Source organism: Macaca thibetana, chromosome 15, assembly GCF_024542745.1.
Source record: "Macaca thibetana thibetana isolate TM-01 chromosome 15, ASM2454274v1, whole genome shotgun sequence".
In the NCBI taxonomy this organism is placed as follows: Eukaryota; Metazoa; Chordata; class Mammalia; order Primates; family Cercopithecidae; genus Macaca; species Macaca thibetana.
In genome coordinates this window covers 45,538,681-45,559,465 of record NC_065592.1, presented here as the reverse complement: position 1 = coordinate 45,559,465, position 20,785 = coordinate 45,538,681, and the positions used below count along the sequence as shown (strand labels likewise).

The 20,785-nt window shown below is 46.1% G+C and overlaps 2 protein-coding genes across 3 annotated transcripts in view; both read left to right on the top strand.

Moving 5' to 3' along the window:
* CCDC107 (coiled-coil domain containing 107) overlaps positions 1-20,785 on the top strand; it is a 232,499-nt gene that overhangs the window by 198,261 nt on the left and 13,453 nt on the right. The gene's annotated exons all lie outside the window — the stretch shown is intronic.
* On the top strand, positions 18,114-19,655 carry LOC126938092 (uncharacterized). Its single transcript, XM_050762258.1, has 2 exons — positions 18,114-18,281; positions 18,888-19,655. Exons 1-2 carry the CDS (start codon positions 18,173-18,175, stop codon positions 19,523-19,525), a joined length of 747 nt encoding a protein of 248 aa, XP_050618215.1. The 5' UTR covers positions 18,114-18,172; the 3' UTR covers positions 19,526-19,655.

Sequence of the window (20,785 nt, the reverse complement as noted above, 5' to 3'; positions counted from 1 at the left end):
ATTAATAACCCTACAATGGTCTCTAAGTGTACAAGTGAAAGGAAGAGTTGCACATCTCTCACTTTACATCAAAAGCAGAAAGGATTAAGGTTAGTGAGAAGGGCATGTCCAAAGCCAAGATAGGCCAAAAGCTAGGCCTCTTATGCCAGTTAGCCAAGCTGCAAATGCAAAGGAAAAGTTCTTGAAGGAAATTAAAAGAGCTACTCCAGTGAACACATAAATGGTAAGAAAGCAAAACAGTCTTATTGCTGATATGAAGAGAGTTTGAGTGGTCTGGATAGAAGATCAAACCAGCTATAACATTCTCTTAAGCCAAAGCCTAATCCAGAGCAAGACCCTAACTCTCTTCAATTCTCTGGAGGCTGAGAGAATTGAGGAGGCTGAAGAAGAAAAGTCTGAAGCCAGCAGAGGTTGGTTCATGAGGTTTAAGGAAAGAAGCCATCTCTATAACATAAAAGTGCAAGATGAAGCAGCAAGTGCTGATGTAGATGCTGCAGCAAGTTATCCAGAAGATCTAACTAAGATCATTGATGAAGGTGGCTACACTAAACAACAGATTTTCAATGCAAACTAAACAGCCTTTTATTGGAGAAGAGGCCATCTAGGACTTTCATAGCTGGAGAAGAAAAGTCAGTGCCTGGCTTCAAATCTTCAAAGGACAGGCTGACTCTCTTGCTAGAGGCTAATGTAGCTCGTGGCTTTAAGTTGAAGCCAGTGCTCATTTACCATTCTCGGAATCCTAGGGCCCTTAAGAATTATGGTAAATCTATCCTTCCTATGCTCTATACATGGAAGAACAAAGCCTGGATGACAGCACATGTGTTCACAGCATGGTTTAGTGGATATTTTAAGCCCACCGTTGACACCTACTGCTCAGAAAGAAGATTCCTTTCAAGATATTACTGTTCATTGGCAATGTACGTAATCACCCAAGATCTCTGATGGAGATTAATGTTGTTTTCATGCCTAACAAACTTCCATTCTGTAGCCCATGGGTCAAGGAGTAATTTTGACCTTATTTAAGAAATACATTTTGTAAGGCTACAGCTGCCATAGGGATTCCTCTCATGGATCTGGGCAAAGTAAACTGAGAACCTTCTGAAAAGGATTCGCCATTCTAGATACCATTAAAAACATTCATGATTCATGGCAGGGAGTCAAAATATCAACATTAACAGGAGTTTGGAAGAAGTTGATTTCAACCCTCATAGATGACTTGGAGGTGTTCAAGTAATTAAAAGTGGCGTGATCATGGCTCACTGCAAGCTCCACCTCCTGGGTTCATGCCATTCTCCTGCCTCAGCCTCCCAAGTAGCTGGGACTACAGGTGCTGGCCACCACGCCTGACTAATCTTTTTGTATTTTTAGTAGAGATGGGGTTTCACTGCATTAGCCAGGATGGTCTCGATCTCCTGACCTCATGATCTGCCTGCCTCGGCCTCCCAAAGTGCTGGGATTACAGGCGTCAGCCACCGTGCCCAGCTTTTTTTTTTTTTTTTTTTTTTTTTTATTTATTTTTTGAGACGGAGTCTCACTCTGTTGCCCAGGCCGGAGTGCAATGGCACAATCTCAGCTCACTGCAACCTCTACCTCCCGGGTTCAAGCGATTTTCCTGTCTCACCCTTCCAAGTAGCTGGGATTACAGGCATGCACCACCACGCCTGGCTAATTTTTTTTTTTTTTTTTTTTGTATTTTTAGTAGAGACAGGGTTTCACTGTGTTCTCCAGGCTGGTCTCAAACTCCTGAGCTCAGGCAATTCACCCACCTCGGCCTCCCAAAGTGCTAAGATTACGGGCGAGAGCCACTGCGCCCGGCTGAACATAACTTTTATATGCATTGGGAAACAAAAAAAAAAATCCTGTGATCATTGCAGTGATCTCAAACCTGAACCCACAATATCTCTGAAGTATGCCTGTATCTTCAGGTCAGGGGATTCATGGGTGCCCCTTGGGTGTTCTATGCTCAGTGATATATTGGGCAACTTTAACCACCACAGCCTGGAAAGAACCCAGTTATCAGAACGCTCAGAAATGAAGGTCTGGCTCACCCACTGGGCAAGCAATTCAGTCCAGTAAGAAGTACTGCTTCAGTGAGGGGAGTCTAGTGTGGATGGAGGAGGAGGAAAATGAAGAATGTCAGTTGCAGTCTCAGAACCAACCACAGCATTGGGGATTTTAGCTTGTCCCACTGATGCTCCTATGATAAGTGTTTGTACCTCTTTTTTTTTTTTTTCTTTTTTAATCAGAGTCAGTGTCTCACTCTGTCACCCAGGCTGGAGTGCAGTGGTTCGACCATAGATCACTGTAGCCTCAAACTCCTGAGTTCAAGTGACCCTCCCACCTTAGCCTCCCAAGTAACTAGGACCACAGGCACTCACCATCACACCAGACTAATTTTGCTGTTGTTGTAGATTCAAGGCTTTGCTATGTCAACCAGGCTGGCCTTGAACGCCTGGCCTTAAGCAATACTCCTGCCTCAGCCTCCCAAAGTACTGAAATTACAGGCATGACTCACTCTGCCTTGCTTTTTCTTTTTTTTTTTAAAGAGACAGGGGTCTTGTTATGTTGCCCAGGCTGGACTTGAACTCCTGGGCTCCAGCAATCCTCCTGCCTTGGCCTCCCAAGTATCTGGGATGACAGGCACATGCTACCGGGGCCAGCTTATTCCTCTTCTTCCTCCTCCTTTTTAAAAAAACTATGGGCCGGGCGCGGTGGCTCAAGCCTGTAATCCCAGCACTTTGGGAGGCCGAGGCGGGCGGATCACGAGGTCAGGAGATCGAGACCATCCTGGCTGACACGGTGAAACCCCGTCTCTACTAAAAAATACAAAAAATTAGCCGGGCGAGGTGGCGGGCGCCTGTAGTCCCAGCTACTGGGGAGGCTGAGGCAGGAGAATTGCGTGAACCCGGGAGGCGGAGCTTGCAGTGAGCTGAGATCCGGCCACTGCACTCCAGCCTGGGCGGCAGAGCGAGACTCCGTCTCAAAAAAAAAAAAAAATAAAATAAATAAATAAATAAATAAATAAACTATGACCTGCGCTGGGCGCGGTGGCTCACGCCTGTAATCCCAGCACTTTGGGAGGCTGAGGCTTGTGGATCACGAGGTCAGGAGATCGAGACCATCCTGGCTAACACGGTGCAACCCTGTCTCTACTAAAAAATACAAAAAAATTAGCTGGGTGTGGTGGCGGGCACCTGTAGTCCCAGCTACTCGGGAGGCTAAGGCAGGAGAAATGGCAAGAACCCGGGAGGCGGAGCTTGCAGTGAGCCAAGATCACGACACTGCACTCCAGCCTGGGCGACAGAGCCAGACTCTGTCTCGAAAGAAAGAAAGAAGAGAGAAAGAGAGAAAGAGAGAGAGAGAGAGGGAGGGAGGGAGGGAGGGAGGGAGGGAGGAAGGAAGGAAGGAAGGAAGGAAGGAAGGAAGGAAGGAAGGAAGGAAGGAAGGAAGGAAGGAAGGAAGGAAGGAAGGAAACTATGACATGAAGAAAAAGTGACAGCATGAATTTAACACAAGACATGAGCAGATCTGATTGCTGCTCGCTGCTCAGCAGATACTGTCAGTGCCTCAGCCATTTCTCCTCAGGCCTCACCTGCTGGCTGCACATAAGCCCTGAGGCTAACGGCAGGCCTGCAGCTCCTTGCCTGAAACTTTTGTCTGATGGGAGAGCGGGAGCAGAGGGCCAGGAGTGCTGGAGAGTCCTTGCCTCCCTCCACAAAGCAGCTCTCAAACAATGACTGGTGGGAACTGGTGTTATAAATACACCAGCAACCTTACCCCGGGAGTGGGAGAGTAACTTTGAGGGCACATGTTCCACACTGGCTCTCAGAGTTCCCCACTGGTTTTACGCCCCAGTTTTTCACCATGCATATAAGTGGTATCTTTTTCTGTTTTTTGTTTTTTTGAGACAGGATCTTGCTCTGTTGCCCAGGCTGGAGTGCAGTGGCATGATCACTGCTCACTGCAGCCTCAACCTGCTGGGCTCGAGTCATCCTCCCAGTTTAGCCTCCCAAGTAGCTGGGACTAAAGGCATGCACCACAATGGCTGGCTAATTTTTTTAAAAGTTTTGTGTTTGTTTGTCTTTTTCAAGAGAGGGGGTCTCTCTAGTTGCCCAGGCTGGTCTCAAACTCCTGGGCTCAAGCAGTCTTCCTGCCTGGGCCTCCCAAAATATTGGGATTACAGACATGAGCCACCGTGCCTGGCAGGCATCTCATTTTTACTTTAAGCTGCATGTCCCTGATTCGTAATGAACTTGAGCATATTTTCATGTTTCTTAACCAGTTGGATTAGCTCTTCAACTGAGGTTAGAATCCTTTGTGTATATTTTTCTATCCCCCCAGAATTTTATTTTGAAACATTTTAAACTTAAAGGAAAAGTTGAAAGAATACCACGAACACTTGTATATCCTTCATTTAGTATGTCAGTCAAGGCCCATCAGAGAAGCAAAACCACTAGCATATGCATATGTATGTATGGATATTTATATATACATACACACACATACATATTTTTTCAATTAAGAGATCTGGTACACAGAATTGCTCTTATTTGGCACACAGAATTGCTCAATTATGCAGTTGTGGGAGCAAGCTCAACAGTCTCTGAAAGGTGTTGTCTTTGCTTCTGCTGCTGGAGCTTGGATTCTGCAGGCCTGGCAGTGGGGAAGGGAATATGGGCAAAAGTGGGAGACAGCAAGGATAAGCCAGAACCCATGAGGATAGACTGGAACCCAAGTCAGTCTCTCCCCGCCTCCACCTTTGATGACGCGAATGTCCTGCCACAGAAGGTATGCTTTTACCCATCATGCTCTGCTGCTACACGGGTATGCAAGCCCTCCTAGTACACAGTCCCAGCACATGGTAGCACTCAGTAAGGAGAGCTGGATGTTCCAGTTCCATTGATTATGTCAGCCCACTTTCCCCAATGAGTTGAACTGTCATGTTTTTGTATACACAATCACCTTGTATGAGATTCTCTGTTTTATTCCATTGACTAATTTTTTCCCTTTGCTTTATTCATTTGAAAAAGTGGCCTTATAATATGTTATCATATTTGGGAAAGTGAATTTCTTTTCTTTTCTTTTTTTTTTTGGAGATGGGAGCCTTGCCCTTTCGCCGCCCAGGCTGGAGTACAGTGGCATGTCTCAGCTCACTGCAACCTCCACCTCCCAGGTTCAAGCTATTCTCCTACCTCAGCCTCCCGAGTAGCTGGACTTACAGGCATGTGCCATCACGCCTGGCTAATTTTTGTATTTTTGTAGAGAAGGGGTTTCGCCATGTTGGCCAGGCTGGTCTTGAACTCCTGACCTCAGGTGATCCACCTGCCTCAGCCTCCCAAAGTGCTGGGATTATAGGCGTGAGCCACCGCATCTGGCCAGTAAAGTGAATTTCTCTCACTATTTTTTTCTCACTATTTTCCTATCAAAATCTTTGTATTTTTAAAAAATAGCTTGTTCTTTGTTTTACTAATTGGAATTATACACTTTAATTTTTGGAGAACTGACACTTTTTATGATTTTTTCTCTTCCCAAAAGGATATGGTTTTTTGTTTGTTCCCATCTTGCTTCATAGTGTTTAATAATATTTTACTGTATAACTTTATTCATATGAATACTTACGTGTTTCTTGGTTAAATATAAGTAAATATACGTACTACATCATAGTCGTTACAAGGGAAGTATCTGCTAAACTGCCCGGGTTCAAAATCCCAGCTCTGAGATTTTACCAGCTATTAATAGTAATCTGGGGCTAAATCACTTAATCTGTGTGTTCCTCAGTGTTCTCTTCTATAAAATAAGAATAATAATAGTGGCTGGACGCAGTGGCTCACACTGCATCCTGGCACTTTGAGAGGCCTAGGCACGTGGATCACTTAAGCCCAGGAGTTCGAGATCAACCTGTGCAACATGGCAAAACACCCATCTCTACAAAAAAAATACAAAATAATAATAATAATAATAGTAATCTGTTTCAAGAGGATGTTGTGAGGCTTGATTGAGTTGATACAAAGTGCCAAGAATAGTTCATGGCATTATGGTGGCTATCATTATTATCCCAAGAATTTTTTTTTTCTGAGTAGCTTCATTATCTATATATTTTCCTAAGAATTTTATAACTTTGTAACTCTAAATTGAAACTGCTTCCATTTTCTTTTTTTTTTTTTTTTTAGACGGAGTCTTGCTCAGTCGCCCAGGCTGGAGTGCAGTGGCCGGATCTCAGCTCACTGAAAGCTCCGCCTCCCGGGTTTACGCCATTCCCCTGCCTCAGCCTCCAGAGTAGCTGGAACTACAGGCGCCCGCCACCTCGCCCGGCTAGTTTTTTTGTATTTTTTAGTAGAGACGGGGTTTCACCGTGTCAGCCAGGATGGTCTCGATCTCCTGACCTCGTGATCTGCCCGTCTCAGCCTCCCAAAGTGCTAGGACTACAGGCTTGAGCCACCGCGCCCAGCCACTCCATTTTCAATTCAATATGCTTATTGCTAGAGTAAAACAATTTATTTTCATTATATTTATCTTGTATACAGTCAGCCCACCAAATTATATTGTTTTTTACCATGGTTTTTTTTTTTTTTAACTAGTCTTTTGGTTTTTCTGGTACAATCATGTCAGCAGCAAAAAAGATAATATTATAATTTCTTTTCAGATGAGTGTAACAATTCATTGTCTTGTTTTACCAAATTTGGTAAAACTTCCAAGATATGTCAAATAATAAGGATAATAGCAGGCAGCTCTGTCTAAATTTTTATTTTAATTGAAGTGGTTCAGTGTTTCACCATTTAGAACCATATTTGCTTTTAGGTTTTAATAACTAGTCTTCATTATATTTAAGCAGTTTTCCTCTTTTTCTTTTTTACTTAGAGTTTTTATTGGGAATAGTATCAAGTTGTAGTAGCTTTACACATTAAATCTGGGAGCATTTCTTCGTTTTCTTTTTTTTTTTTTTTTTTTTTTTTTTTTTTTGAGACGGAGTCTCACTGTGTCGCCCAGGCTGGAGTGCAGTGGCGCGATCTCGGCTCACTGCAAGCTCCACCTCACTCTTGACTAGTTTAAATGGCATAGAACGGCTGGGTGCGGTGGCTCACACCTGTAATCCCAGCACTTTGGGAGGCCAAGGTGGGCGGATCACCAGGTCAGGAGATCGAGACCGTCCTGGCTGACACGGTGAAAACCTGTCTCTACTAAAAATACAAAAAAAAAATTAGCCAGGCATGGTGGCGGGCACCTGTAGTCCCAGCTACTCTGGAGGCTGAGGCAGGAGAATGGCATGAACCTGGGATGCCAAGCTTGCAGTGAGCCGAGATCGTGCCACTCACTGCACTCCAGCCTGGGCAACACAGCCAGACTCCACTAAAAAAATATATATATATATAAATAAATGGCATTGGCATAGAAATTATTTAAGGTTAGAAAAACTCATATCTGGTGCCATGTGAATGCAGTATTTCCCAAAAGGAGTCTCTCATCACCTTCCTGTGGCAGTCTTTTCTAAAATAAGTTGGGCTATTCAAGCTTTCCTCTTTCTCCTGGGTCAATTTTCTTGGTAATTTGTATATTTCTTGAAAGATATCCATTTCCTCTATTTTCAAATTGGTTGATTTTCAGTTGTACTGTTTTATAATTCTTCAATTTTCTCCTCTATTTGTAAGAATGTTTTCTTTCTCATAACTAATCTTGTCTATTTAATCTTTCTTTTCCCCCCTTAATTTGGCTTGCAAGAGGTTTATTTTATTAGCTCTTTTTTTTTTTTTTTCGAGGCAGAGCCTTACTCTGTCGCCCAGGCTGGAGTGCAGTGGCACCATCTCGGCTCACTGCAACCTCTACCTCCTGGGTTCAAGCGATTCTCCTGCCTCAGCCTCCCAAGTAGCTGGGGTGACAAGTGTCTGCCACCGCACCCTGCTAATTTTTGTATTTTTTAGGAGAGACAGGTTTTTACCATGTTGGTCAGACTGGTCTCAACACCTGACCTCAGGTGATCCGCCTGCCTTGGCCTACCAAAGTGCTGGGATTTCAGGCATGAGCCACTGTGCCCAACCTTAATAGCTCTTTTAAAAGACAATTTTTTTGGATTGATTTATCCTTTTTAGGTTTTTTTTTTTGTTTTTTTGTTTGTTTGTTTGTTTGAGACAGGGTGTGGCTCTGTTGCCCAGGCTGGAGTGCAGTGGTGCAATCTCAGCTCACTGCAACCTCCACCTCCTGGGCTCAAGCTACCCTCCCATCTCAGCCTCCCAAGTAGCTGGAACTACAGGCATACACCACCACACCTGGCTAATTTTTGTAATTTTTTTTTTTTTTTTTCCCCAGAGATGGGGTTTCACCATGTTGCCCAGGCTGGTTTCAAACTCCTAAGCTCAAGTGATTCTCCCACCTCGGCTACCCAAAGTGCTGGGATTACAGGCATGAGCCACTGGGCCTGGGCCTTTTTATTTTTTTTTTTTTTTTTTTTTTTTTTTTTTTTAATTAGTGTTAGCTTTAGTTATTATTTTCTGATTTGATTTCTTTTCTTACTCTTTTCATAATTTCTTGAAATAAGTGCTCTCTTTATTTTTCCTGTGCATATGTTGTTTAAAGCTTGCTATCTTTTTGACAGTGAAATATATGATACAGGGTAATTGAGAGGGTTTCTCATGTTATGCTGTTTTCTCATTTCACATTTTTATTTTGCGAACATGGTATTTTCATTCTTTTTTTTTAAACCAGTTTTATTGCATTGTAATTTATATACAACAGATTGATCTGTTTCAAGTGTACAAGCCTATGAGTTTTGACAAGCGTATTCAGTTGTGTAATTACCACAATTAAGATACAAAACATTCCTATCTCTCCCCAAATCCTCCTATCCCTTTGCAGGCACTCTTCTCCCACCTCCCCGAGCCCGTAACTTAAATTTCTCTTGTTTGATATCAGTACAGATGTTCCTTGACTTAGGATGGGACTATGTTCCAAAAACCCATCATAAGTAGAAAGTAATGTTAGTTGAAAATAGATTTAATACCCTGATAAACCCATCGTAAAGTCAAAGAATCCTAAGTTAAACCATTGTAAGTCAGGGATTGTATATAGCCTCTGGTTTTCAAAATAACATTTAATATTTGCCTGGTATCTCTTTCCATGTCTTTATTTTAAAACTTTATCACTTTAAGTGTGTTTCTCTTTTTTTTTTTTTTTTTTTTTTGAGACAGAGCCTTGCTCTTTCGCCCAGACTGGAGTGCAGTGGTGCTATCTCGGCTCGCTGCCAGCTCTGCCTCCTGGGTTCACACCATTCTTTTGCCTCAGCCTCCTGAGTAGCTGGGACTACAGGCACCCACCACCGTGCCTGGCTAATTTTTTGTATTTTTAGTAGAGACAGGGTTTCACCATGTTAGCCAGGATGGTCTCGATCTCCTGACCTCGTGATCCACTCACCTCAGCCTCCCAAAGTGCTGGGATTACAGGCGTGAGCCACCACACCCATCCTAAGTGTGTTTCTCTTAAGTAATGTGTACCTAAATTTGATTTACAACAAAATCTGACAGTCTTTCGATGGTAGATTTCAGTCCACTTGTATTTACTGTAATGAGTGATGTATTTGATTTTCTTATTTCCATCTTACTTGTTTTAAAGCTTTTTATATTATTGTTAACTCTTCTTTTTTAAATCTTTGCTAGATTAAATTACTACTCATTCATTCTTTCTCCTCATTAATTTGGAGTTTGTCATTCTATTAATAGAATGCTCTCAGATAGATACACATGACTCTTCTAGTGTATGAAAACAACAGCTGCTATTTCCAGAACACTTTAATTATCTTCTACTTCCTCCCCATCCCAATAAAATGTAATCTTTTTTATTTTTTATTTTTTTTTGAGATGGAATCTCACTCTTGTTCCCCAGGCTAGAGTGCAGTGGCACGATCTTGGCTCACTGCAACCTCCACCTCCTGGGTTCAAGCGATTCTCCTGACTCAGCCTCCCAAGTAGTGGGATTACAGGTGCCCGCCACCACGCCCAGCTAATTTGTGTATTTTTAGTAGAGATGGGGTTTCGCCATGTTGGCCAGGCTGGTTTTGAACTCCTGACCTCAGGTGATCCGCCCGCCTCGGCCTCCAAAAGTGCTGGGATTACAGGCGTGAGACACCACGTCTGGCCAAAATGTGATCTTTAGATTACTTTCACTTCCCTTCCTTTCTCCCCTTTTTCCTCCCCACCTCTCCCTGCCTTAGACTTCTGGAACACTTTTACCTTCCCCTTATCCCCAACGCCTGACTCCACAGTTTTAATGAGATAATTTAGTCCTTATTAGAATTTCCCTTATAGTGTTCCATCTGTTTCAAGAGTCCTTATTTAGCATATATGTTACACCTCATAAACAGACATGGTTCGTTGCTCCCCACTGGTTTCTTGCCTCTTCTCTTCCCCTGTCTTGAAGTCTCTGTTAGGATTCATTTGTTGTTTATTAGAGTCTCTTCTCAAAAATATTTCTCAGATGAAGTACTCAGTGAATTTTGCAAATCTTTTTTTCTTCCTTGGCTGGGTATGGGTTGCAGGCCTTTTCTTTCATTAGCCCACATTCCATTTGGGGGTCTTTTAACTTTCAGGGTTGCAGATGAGAAAAAAGAACTTGCTTTTTGCCTGAAAGCATGTAAGATTTCCTATATTCTTAGAGTTTTGGAATTTTTGCCATATGTAGCTGAGTGTGTGTCTTTTTGTTTCAACTGGAGCTGCAACTTCAGTCTTTCTTCAGCTTAGAGAAATTTCATCTATTATTTAATTATGACCTCTCCTCTCTTGTTCCTTTTTCTCCTGGAACCCACAGCATTTGCAGGTTAAGTCTACTGTATCTGTTCCAGGCTCCTACCTTCTACCACATATTTGCAATTCTATATTTTTGTGCTAGATGTTGAGACATTTTTCTCTATTTAATTTTCTAGACCTATTTTTGGGGTTTCAGCAATGACTGTCCTCTCCTTTGATTTATCAATGGAATTTTTTAGTTCTGCGATCACATTTTCTAGTTCAAGGAAATCTTTTGTGTTTGAGCTTCACACGTATCTCTTCCAGGCTCTCATTTTTTCTGTCAGGGATTCAGCTGTCTCTGTCAGCAGGTTCCTCTGCCCTCTGCTTTTTCTGCATTCTCCCAGCCTCAAGGGCTGAGAAATTAAATCCACCATTAGTTTTGCTGAGAGTTAAGACCCAGAAGAGTTATGATTGTCCTTGAGAAGCAGGCTGTCTCTGAGACTCGCTTTCTTCCTGAAAGTCCTTGTTTCTGGCTCTGAGGCTATTTTCCAGACCTTGTCTGCAAGGAATTCTCTCTGCTTGGAGCCCAGAGGAGCCCACTTAAAGTTTGTCACCTATAGCTGGAGTTGTCAGAGGAGGTGTGGAATAGAGAAACTCACTAGAGTTTCCTAGAATTCCCTTGCTGTGAGAAGTCTAAGTATTACTATTAACAAACACCAAATCACCAACACACTTAAAGCCAGGAAGCGTTAAAAGGAGTTACCTCTGGGAACTATGACTTGGAGTAGGAACAGGGATGGGGGAAGAGAGCCTTTTACTTTTATTTTTTCCCCTACGGTAGGATTTCTCACCCTCAGCATTATAAATTTTGGGTGAGAAATTCCTTATTGTGGGTAGTTGACCTGAGTTTTGTAGGTTGTTTAACAGCATCCTTGACCCCTTCCCACTACCACCCCCTCCCCAGTTGTGACAACCAAAAATGTTTCCAGACATGCCCTAAATGTTTCCTGGAGGGGGTGGGGAGCAAAGTCACCCCTGGTTGAGAACCACTGTTGTGTAGCCTTTGGTTCTATTTGGGTTTTTTTTTTTTACCACGTGCACGTTATTTCTATAATTAAACATTTAACTGAGGTCACAAGACAGAAGAGGAAATGTGAAGCTGTTAAAAGGAAGCAGAACAACTAAGAGAGAATATACAGTAAAGGACAGGGAAGCAAGTTAGCAAAGTGGGAAGAAATTGAATATAAATAAAAGAAGTAGAAATGAAGAAATGAGAATTGCTTAAATCTGTTCCCTCCTTGTAACAAAACTAGGCTGGAAGTTTAAACCCATCTTTGAGAGACTGCAGAGCAGGGCCAAAGATGGAGGGGCCCTGGCTGCATGGCTTTCAAAGACCCTCCCCACCTATAAGTAATTTCTTAAGAACTTCCTGGCCGGCACGGTGCCTCATGCCTGTAATCCCAGTACTCTGGGAGGTCTAGGTGGGTGGATCACAAGGTCAGAAATGAAGAGGGTATCTCAGTCTTGGAACTAGAGAAGCAGGATCCTGAAGTCCCACATACTCCTGTCACTGAGGTCCCTGTCAGGCCTCTGAGTCCAAGCTAAGCCATCATTTCCCCTATGACCTGCATGTATACATCCAGATGGCCTGAAGCAACTGAAAATCCACAAAACAAGTTAAAATAGCCAGTCCCTGCCTTAACTGATGACATTCCACCATTGTGATTTGTTCCTGCCCACCCTAACTGATCAATTGACTTTATGGCAATACACCCTCCCTGCCCTTGAGATAATGTACTTTGTGATATTCCCCTATCCTTGTGAATGTACTTGGTACAATACAGCCTCCCCACCCTTAAGAAAGTACTTTGTAATATTCTACTTTGTAAGAAGATCTACCTGCTGCCCACAAAAAAATTACTCCTAACTCCACAGCCTATCCCAAACCTATAAGAACTAATGATAATCCCACCACCCTTTGCTGACTCTCTTTTCAGAGTCAGCCCGACTGCACCCAGGTGAAATAAACAGGCGTGTTGCTCACACAAAGCCTGTTTGGTGGTCTCTTCACACAGACGTGCATGACATTTGGTGCCGAAGACCCAGGATAGGAGGACTCCTTTGGGAGACGGGTCCCCTGTCCTCACACTCACTCTGTGAGAAGATCCACCTACAACCTCGGGTCCTCAAACCAACCAACCCAAGGAACATCTCACCAATTTCAAATTGGGTAAGTGGTCTTTTCACTCTCTTCTCCAGCCTCTCTCGCTACCCTTCAATCTCCCTCTCTTGCTACCCTTCAATCTCCCTGTCCTTCCAATTCCAGTTCTTTTTCCTCTCTAGTAGAGACAAAGGAGACACATTTTTGTCCGTGGACCCAAAACTCTGGCGCTGGTCACAGACTCGAGAAGACAGACTTACCTTGGTGTCTAATCACTGCGGGGACACCTGCCTGATTATTCACCCACATTTCATTGGTATCTGATCGCCACGGGGATGCCTGCCTTGGTCATTCACCCACATTCCCTTGGTGGCAAGTCAATTGCAGGGATGCCTGCTTTGGCTGCTCACCCACATTGCAGCCCAGGGCTGCTCACCACCCTCTGTGCCGTGTCTCTACCTTTCTCTTCGAACTTACCTCCTTCACTATGGGCAACCTTCCACCCTCCATTCCCCCATCTTCTCCCTTAGCCTGTGTTCTTAAAAACCTAAAACCCCTTCAACTCACACCTGACCTAAAACCTAAACGCCTTATTTTCTTCTGCAACACCGCTTGGCCCCAATACAAACGCGACAATAGTTCCAAGTGGCCAAAGAATGGCACTTTCGATTTGTCTATCCTACAAGACCTAGATAATTTTTGTCGAAAAATGGGCAAATGGTCTGAGGTGCCGTACTTCCAGGCATTTTTCACACTTCATTCCCTCCCTAGTCTCTGTTCCCAATCCGACTTGTCCCAAATCCTCCTTCTTTCCTTCCCGCCTGTCCCTTCAGTCCCAACCCCAAGTGTCACTGAGTCTTTTGAATCTTCCTTTTCTACCAACCCATCGGACCTTTCCCCTCCTCCCCAGACTGCTCCTCCTCAGGTCGCTCCCTGCCAGGCTGAATCAGGCTGCAGCTCTTCTTCAGTCTCCGCTCCCCCACCCTATAACCTTTCTATTACCTCCCCTCCCCTCACCCAGTGTGGCTTACAGTTTCATTCTGCGACTAGCTCTCCCCCACTTGGCCAACAGTTTCTTCTTAGAGAGGTGGCTGGAGCTGAAGGCATAGTTTGGGTACATGTGCCTTTTTCTCTATCAGACCTTTCCCAAATCAGCCAGCGTTTAGGCTCTTTCTCATCAGATCCCAGTAAATATATACAGGAATTCCGATATCTAACTCTGTCCTACAATTTAACCTGGAGTGACTTGAACGTCACCTAACTTCTACCCTCTCCCCAGATGAACGGGAAAGAGTTTTTTCTGTAGTCCAATCTCACACTGACAAACGCCGGCTTCATGAGCCAGGCCTCCAGAAAGGCATTAGAGCAGTTCCCTAAGAGGACCCCCAATGGAACTATCAGGCAGATTCCCCAGGTATAGCTAGGCGAGATTACATGATTTCCTGCCTAGTTGAAGGGCTTTAAAAGACAGCATACAAAGCTGTTAATTATGGCAAACTAAAGGAAACTACCCAAGGTAAAGATGAAAACCCAGCCCAGTTCATGGCCTGCTTAGCAGCAACCCTTAGATGCTTTACTGCCCTAGACCCAAACGGGCCAGAAGGACGCCTTATTCTTAATATGCATTTTATCACCCAATCCGCTCCTGACATTAGGAAACAACTCCAAAAATTGGATTCCGGCCCTCAAACCCCACAACAGGACTTAATTAACCTTGCCTTCAAGGTGTACAATAAAAGAGAAGAGGCAGCCAAGCGACAACACATCTCTGAGTTACAGCTCCTTGCCTCCGCTGTAAGACAACCCACAACCATGTCTCCAGCATACAAAAACTTCAGAACATCCAAGCCACAGTTCCCAGGGGCTCCTTCAAAACCTCCTCATGGACCTTGCTTCAAATGCCAAAAGCCTGGCCCCTGGGCCTCGGAATGCCCGCAGCCCGGGATTCCTCCTAGGCCGTGCCTTGTCTGTGTGGGCCCCCACTGGAGGTCGGACTGTCCAGCTCACATCGCCACCGTTCCTAAAGCTCCTGGAGCTCAAACCCAGTGTTCCTTGGTCGACTCCTTCCCACATCTCCTCAGCTTAGTAGCTGAAGACTGACACTGCCCAATCACCTCGGAAGCCCCCTGGACCATCACAGACGCGCGTGACAGTCCCCAGCACTGCAGAGATCTGAGATCCAATAACAGTCTGCAGAGGTCTACTCACACCATAGCCACTGTTCTGGGATTCCCATTCCATTTAGACCTCCTGATTGCCCCGTGTCTTCTTACAATAAACACCGCTTCACTTAAACAGTTGATTCCTTACAAACAAAGGCCTGGTAGACTTAGCACGCCCAGTCAGAGATGACCCCTCACTATGTGTTCCCAGTACTAGTTTCACTTCTTAGTGCCACACTTTAAGGATCAAGCCGAAAGGGGGCGATGAGTAGGCTGCAAATAAAGTCTGTAAAAGAACTGTAGAAGGAGTCAGGCTCGGTGACTCATGCCTGTAATCCCAACACTTTTGGAGGCTGAGGCAGGCGGATCATCTGAGGTCAGGCATTCAAGACCAGCCTGGCCAACGTGGTGAAACCCCGTCTCTACTAAAAATACAAAAAATTAGCTAGGCATGGTGGCAGGCGCCTGTAGTCCCAACTACTCTGGAGGCTAAGCCAGGAGAATCGCTTGAAACCAGGGGTGGGGTGGAGGTTACAGTGAGCCAAGATCACACCACTGTACTCCAGCCTGGGCGACAAGAGCAAAACTCTATCTAAAAAAAAAAAAAAAAAAAAAAAAAAAAAACCTAGGTCATTTGTAAGGACTAGCTCCCAATTCCTCCAGGGCTGTCAGACCAGTATTGGCAGAACCAGTGAGACAAGGAACAAGGAAGCCGACTTTGGTTCCAAATTTTAAAAGTTCTATCAATGAGAAAGATTGGAAGAGAGTCCTTGGAAGGGTAGTGAGGTCGTTACCAAGGAGAGGTTCAGCTTCTGGAAGTGTTCAAGAAGATACTCATAGGGCAGTTCCTGCAGTGGGTGTAACTTTGGGCCAGATCTGTCAGCCTCCTTTTGGCTATGTGATTCTAGAAATGTATAAGCTAGACAAGAGATCTGATTAACTCACACGTTAAGCAGAAATATCTTAGGGCCAAATGGCATGACAGTACATTTAAGTCAGAGGAGGTTGGCTCATGGAGGAATTGGGCAATAAGTGAAGACATCAGAGGTTCAACATCTTCAGCTGACTCTGATCTGCTGGTCTTTCCCCCACAGAATTAGTCAGAACTCATGGTTGCAAGAGATAGAAAACATAACTTTGACTTAAGGAAAAAAAAAAAAAAGGCCAGGTGCGGTGGCTCACGCCTGTAATCTCAGCACTTTGGGAGGCCAAGGTGGACAGATCATCTGAGGTCGGGAGTTCGAGACCAGCCTGACCAAGATGGAGAAACCCCATTTACTAAAAATACAAAATCAGCTGAGGGTGGTGGAGCATGCCTGTATTCCCAGCTACTCTGGAGGCTGAGGCAGGACAATCGCTTGAAGCTGGGAGGCGGAGGTTGCCGTGAGCCGAGATCTCACCATTGCACTCCAGCCTGGGTAACAAGAGTGAAAAAAAAATTAAAGGAATTCCGTCTCAAAAAAAATTAAAGGAATTCATTAGCTTACATAGCCAAAAAGTTCAGAAGGCAAATCTAGCTCTGGGCATGTCTAGATTCAAGGTTTCAAATGAAGTCATTAAGACTTGGTCTGGGTGGCTCACGCCTGTAATCCCAACGGGTGGATCACTTGAGGTCAAGAGTTGGAGACCAGCCTGGCCAACATGGTGAAACCCCGTCTCCATTAAAAATACAAAAATTCCTGGGCATGGTGGCTCACGCCTGTAATCCCAGCACTTTGGGAGGCCGAGGCGGGCGGATCACGAGGTCAGGAAATCGAGACCATCCTGGCTAACACGGTGAAACCCCATCTCTACTAAAAATACAAAAAATTAGCTGGGCGTGGTGGCAGGTGTCTGTAATCCCAGCTACTCCAGAGGCTGAGGCAGGAGAATGACGTGAAACCAGGAGGCGGAGCTTGCAGTGAGCCGAGATCCCGCCATTGCACTTCAGCCTGGGCGACAGAGCCAGACTCCGTCTCAAAAAAAAAAAAAAAAAAAAAATTAGCCGGGTATGGTGGTGCACACCTGTAATCCCAGCTACTAGGGAGGCTGAGGCAGGAGAATCGCTTGAACCTGGGAGGCGGAGGTTGCGGTGAGCCGAGGTTGTTCCACTGCACTCCAGCCTGGGCAACAGAGCAACACTCCGTCTCAAAGAAAAAAAAAAAAACAAAAAACTTGGTCTGTATTATGCATTGTATGCCTATATCAAAATATCTCGCCGGGCGCGGTGGCTCAAGCCTGTAATCCCAGCACTTTGGGAGGCCGAGACCATCCTGGCTAACACGGTGAAACCCCGTCTCTACTAAAAAATACAAAAAACTAGCCGGGCGAGGTGGCGGGTGCCTGTAGTCCCAGCTACTCAGGAGGCTGAGACAGGAGAATGGCATGAACCTGGGAGGCGGAGCTTGCAGTGAGCGGAGATCTGGCCACTGCACTCCAGCCTGGGTGACAGAGCAAGACTCCGTCTCAAAAAAAAAAAAATACATACACCTACTATGTATCCATAAAAATTAAGAATTAAAGAAGACTTGGTCTTTCTCCACATCCCAGCTCTGTTTCCCTCCTTGTAATAAAACCAAGCTGGAAGTTTAAACCCATCTTTGAGAGACCGCAGAGCAGGGCCAAAGATGGAGGGGCCCTGGCCGGCTGGCTTCCAAAGACCCTCCCCACCTAGAAGTAAGTTCTTAAGAACTTCCTGGCCGGGCGGGTGGGCGCGGTGCCTCATGCCTGTAATCCCAGCACTCTGGGAGGGCTAGGTGCGCGGATCACCTGAGGTCAGGAGTTCACCAGCCTGGCCAACATGGCTAAACCCCGTCTCTACTAAAAATACAAAAATAATTAGCCGGGCGTGTTGGTGGGCGCCTGTATTCCCAGCTACTCAGGAGGCTGAGGCAGGACAATCGCTAGAACCTAGGAGGCGGAGATTGCAGTGAGCCGAGATCCTGCCATTGCACTCCAGCCTGGGCGACAAGAGCAAGACTTCGTTTCAAAAAAAAAAGGAAAAAGAAAAAAAGAACTTCCTGCTGTTGAACCTTTGACTGTCCCGGAGACCCTTCCTCTTCCGTTTTCAGTGTGTCCCTATCCTCCTAGCTGGGCTTTAAGAAAGAGTGGGGGCAGCTGGGGACCTAGGGGCTCCCCATGAGGGTCTGTCCCTGGGAATGGGGCGCTGGGGGACAGGCACTCCTTCTGGCTGGAATGCTACACCAGTGAGGGAAAGGAGTCCACTAGGGAAGTACCTGGCCAAGGAGACGGAGAGAGAAATCACAGGTATTTGTGAGTTGATCAACTAGAGGGTGTGGCGAGGGGGGCCCTCGGAAGGTGTCTTAAATTCCAGGTTCAGGAATCAATAGAGAAGCTGCCCAGTCCAAGTGTTCAGGGCTGAGGGCCTCGGTGATGGAGATGAGGTAAGAAGGTAAGAAAACGGACGGTACAGGAGAGAGAAGACAGTGGACCCGGGCTAAGGGACGGAAAACAAAAAGTTCAAATCGTACCCCGCTACAATCACACATGAAAAATAAAATGGGCCGGGCGCGGTGGCTCAAGCCTGTAATCCCAGCACTTTGGGAGGCCGAGACGGGCGGATCACAAGGTCAGGAGATCAAGACCATCCTGGCTAACACGGTAAAACCCCGTCTCTACTAAAAATACCAAAAAAAAAAAAAAAATTAGCCGGGAGTGGTAGCGGGTGCCTGTAGTCCCAGCCACTCGGGAGGCTGAGGCAGGAGAATGGCGTGAACCCGGGAGGCGGAGCTTGTAGTGAGCCGAGATCGCGCCACTGCACTCCAGCCTGGGTGACAGAGCAAGACTCCGTCTCAAAAAAAAATAAAAAATAAAAAATAAAAATAAAATAAAATAAAACAAAATGTTTTACAGAAACTCAGTTTACAGACGACTGCTTGGGAGCAGTCATGTCACCTAGTCCAGAGGGAGTCGGTCAGCTGCGTTCCGCGAACTTGGGAGGCGACTGCGGGGGGAGCCGCGGGGTCCTCACTGCGCGCCGTCAGGGACCAGACGCTGGGGCGGCCCCGAAGCGTCAGGACTACAACTCCCAGGATGCCGCGGGCCAGGCTGCATCCCGCCTGCGCAGATGTGGTTGGCAACTCCGCCCCTTACCAGGCGGCGGCGCTGCGGGCTCAGTCCTAAGCGGGCGGAGGCAGCGAGCCGGGTGGGTCTGGGCCGGCTTCGGCGATATCTGTGGGCTAGGTTGGGGGCGTTTGAGCCCTTGGCTTGTCCGGGTGGGTAGCCGGGACCCCAACCCCCGCCTCCTCCAGAGTAAAGCTCTCACGTCCACCTGGCGGGACGCTGAGCCATCTTCAGAAGCACCGCAGCCCTCAGAACCCCACATCACGCTGCCGGTGGTTCCCCGCATCCGGTGTCCGCCCCCGAAGCCTCCCTCCCTCCCCCGCAGGCCCAGCTATCTGCCCTTAACCGCGACCTGGGCCTCTCTTGGGGAGGCCCAGGATGGGGTCCTCAGAGGTCCGGGGACCCAGGGGCATTTGTGGCGTGTGTAGGGGCGTGGGCTTTAGGGAAGGGTGTTCCCCTTCAAATTGGGATCACCAGGACGGAATCAGGCGCACGGCTTCCTCCTCTGTGGCTTCCTGTGGCACTCCAAGTGGGAAGAAGAGAAGCTTGGAAGTGAAAGCCTCAGCTTCTCCTTTCTTCAGCCCCTCAAGCCTCAGAAAGATCTGTCAAGCGCGTCCGGCCTCTACAGAGGCCCTGGGGAGATGGCCTAGACCTTGAAATAGCCTAGAAAAGGTTTAACAGGTTGGAGCTTTTGCTAGAGAGATGGATCACAGATGGGCTTAAGGGGTGGAGGGTGTGTGTGTGTGTGTGTGTGTGTGTGTGTGCGAGAGAGAGAGATTGCCAGGTGAGGAAGGTGAAGAGCTGAAACCAACTTGGAGCTATGCTGTATTATTATAATGAGGATTTGGGTTGGCGGATGTTACAGGCTCTAACCAGAAAGCTGGAAGATGTGATAGGTGGGGCTTTTTTTTAAAACCCTAAACATCTCTTTGTAATCCATCCCTCTTCTGCATCCCCACCACCACTGCCACTATCCCCTCTCGCTTAAATCTTGCAACAGCCTCTGAAAGATGCTGCCTGACTCCAGACTGCTGACCACTAGCTCAGCACAGCAACCACTGCAGTTAGAGCCTTTAGCTCACTGTGTTCATCCCTCGCTTAAAACCTTCAGTGACTCCCTTTCACCTCCCCTGCAGGATAAAGCCCAAGCTCCTTGGCATGACTTATGGGCGCAGTGTGGTCTGGCTCTGTCTGCTCCTCCAGCCTCATCTTACCATTGCCCCCATCTCACTCTACCCTCCGGCTGTGCCTAATGCACTTCTGCCAGGTCCTCTGAATAAGCCTCTCCTTTGCCTGTGGTTCCCTCTGCCTTGAAGCATTTTCTGTCCTTTGCCTCTCCTGGCAGATTCCTACTATGTGTCATGTCTCTACCTAGAAGTCACTTCACCTGTGAGCTTCCATAGAGGAGCCTATATTTCTCTTATTTTAATAATGTGTAGCATTGTTGAGCATTTATTGTCTAAGTGCTTTACAAATGGTAACTCGTTTTGCCTCACAACCACCTTTTTTTGAAGTAAACACCATTAATATCCTCTCAATCTTACAGATTCAGAAACCGAGGCACAGTTGCCCAAGAACACACAGCTGGTAAGTGGTAGACATGGAATTTGAATGCAGACAGATGGGCTCCCGAGCCCAGAGTCCTAACCTCTGTGCCAACTGGCTGATGTATCATACTATATGGGGCA

Coding starts and splice junctions, on each gene's coding strand:
- LOC126938092 (XM_050762258.1), top strand. CDS start 18,173: ATGGGGCGCTGGGGGACAGGCACTCCTTCTGGCTGGAATGCTACACCA. Junction 18,282..18,887: donor GACGGAGAGAGAAATCACAG/GTATTTGTGAGT, acceptor AATGTTTTACAG/AAACTCAGTTTACAGACGAC.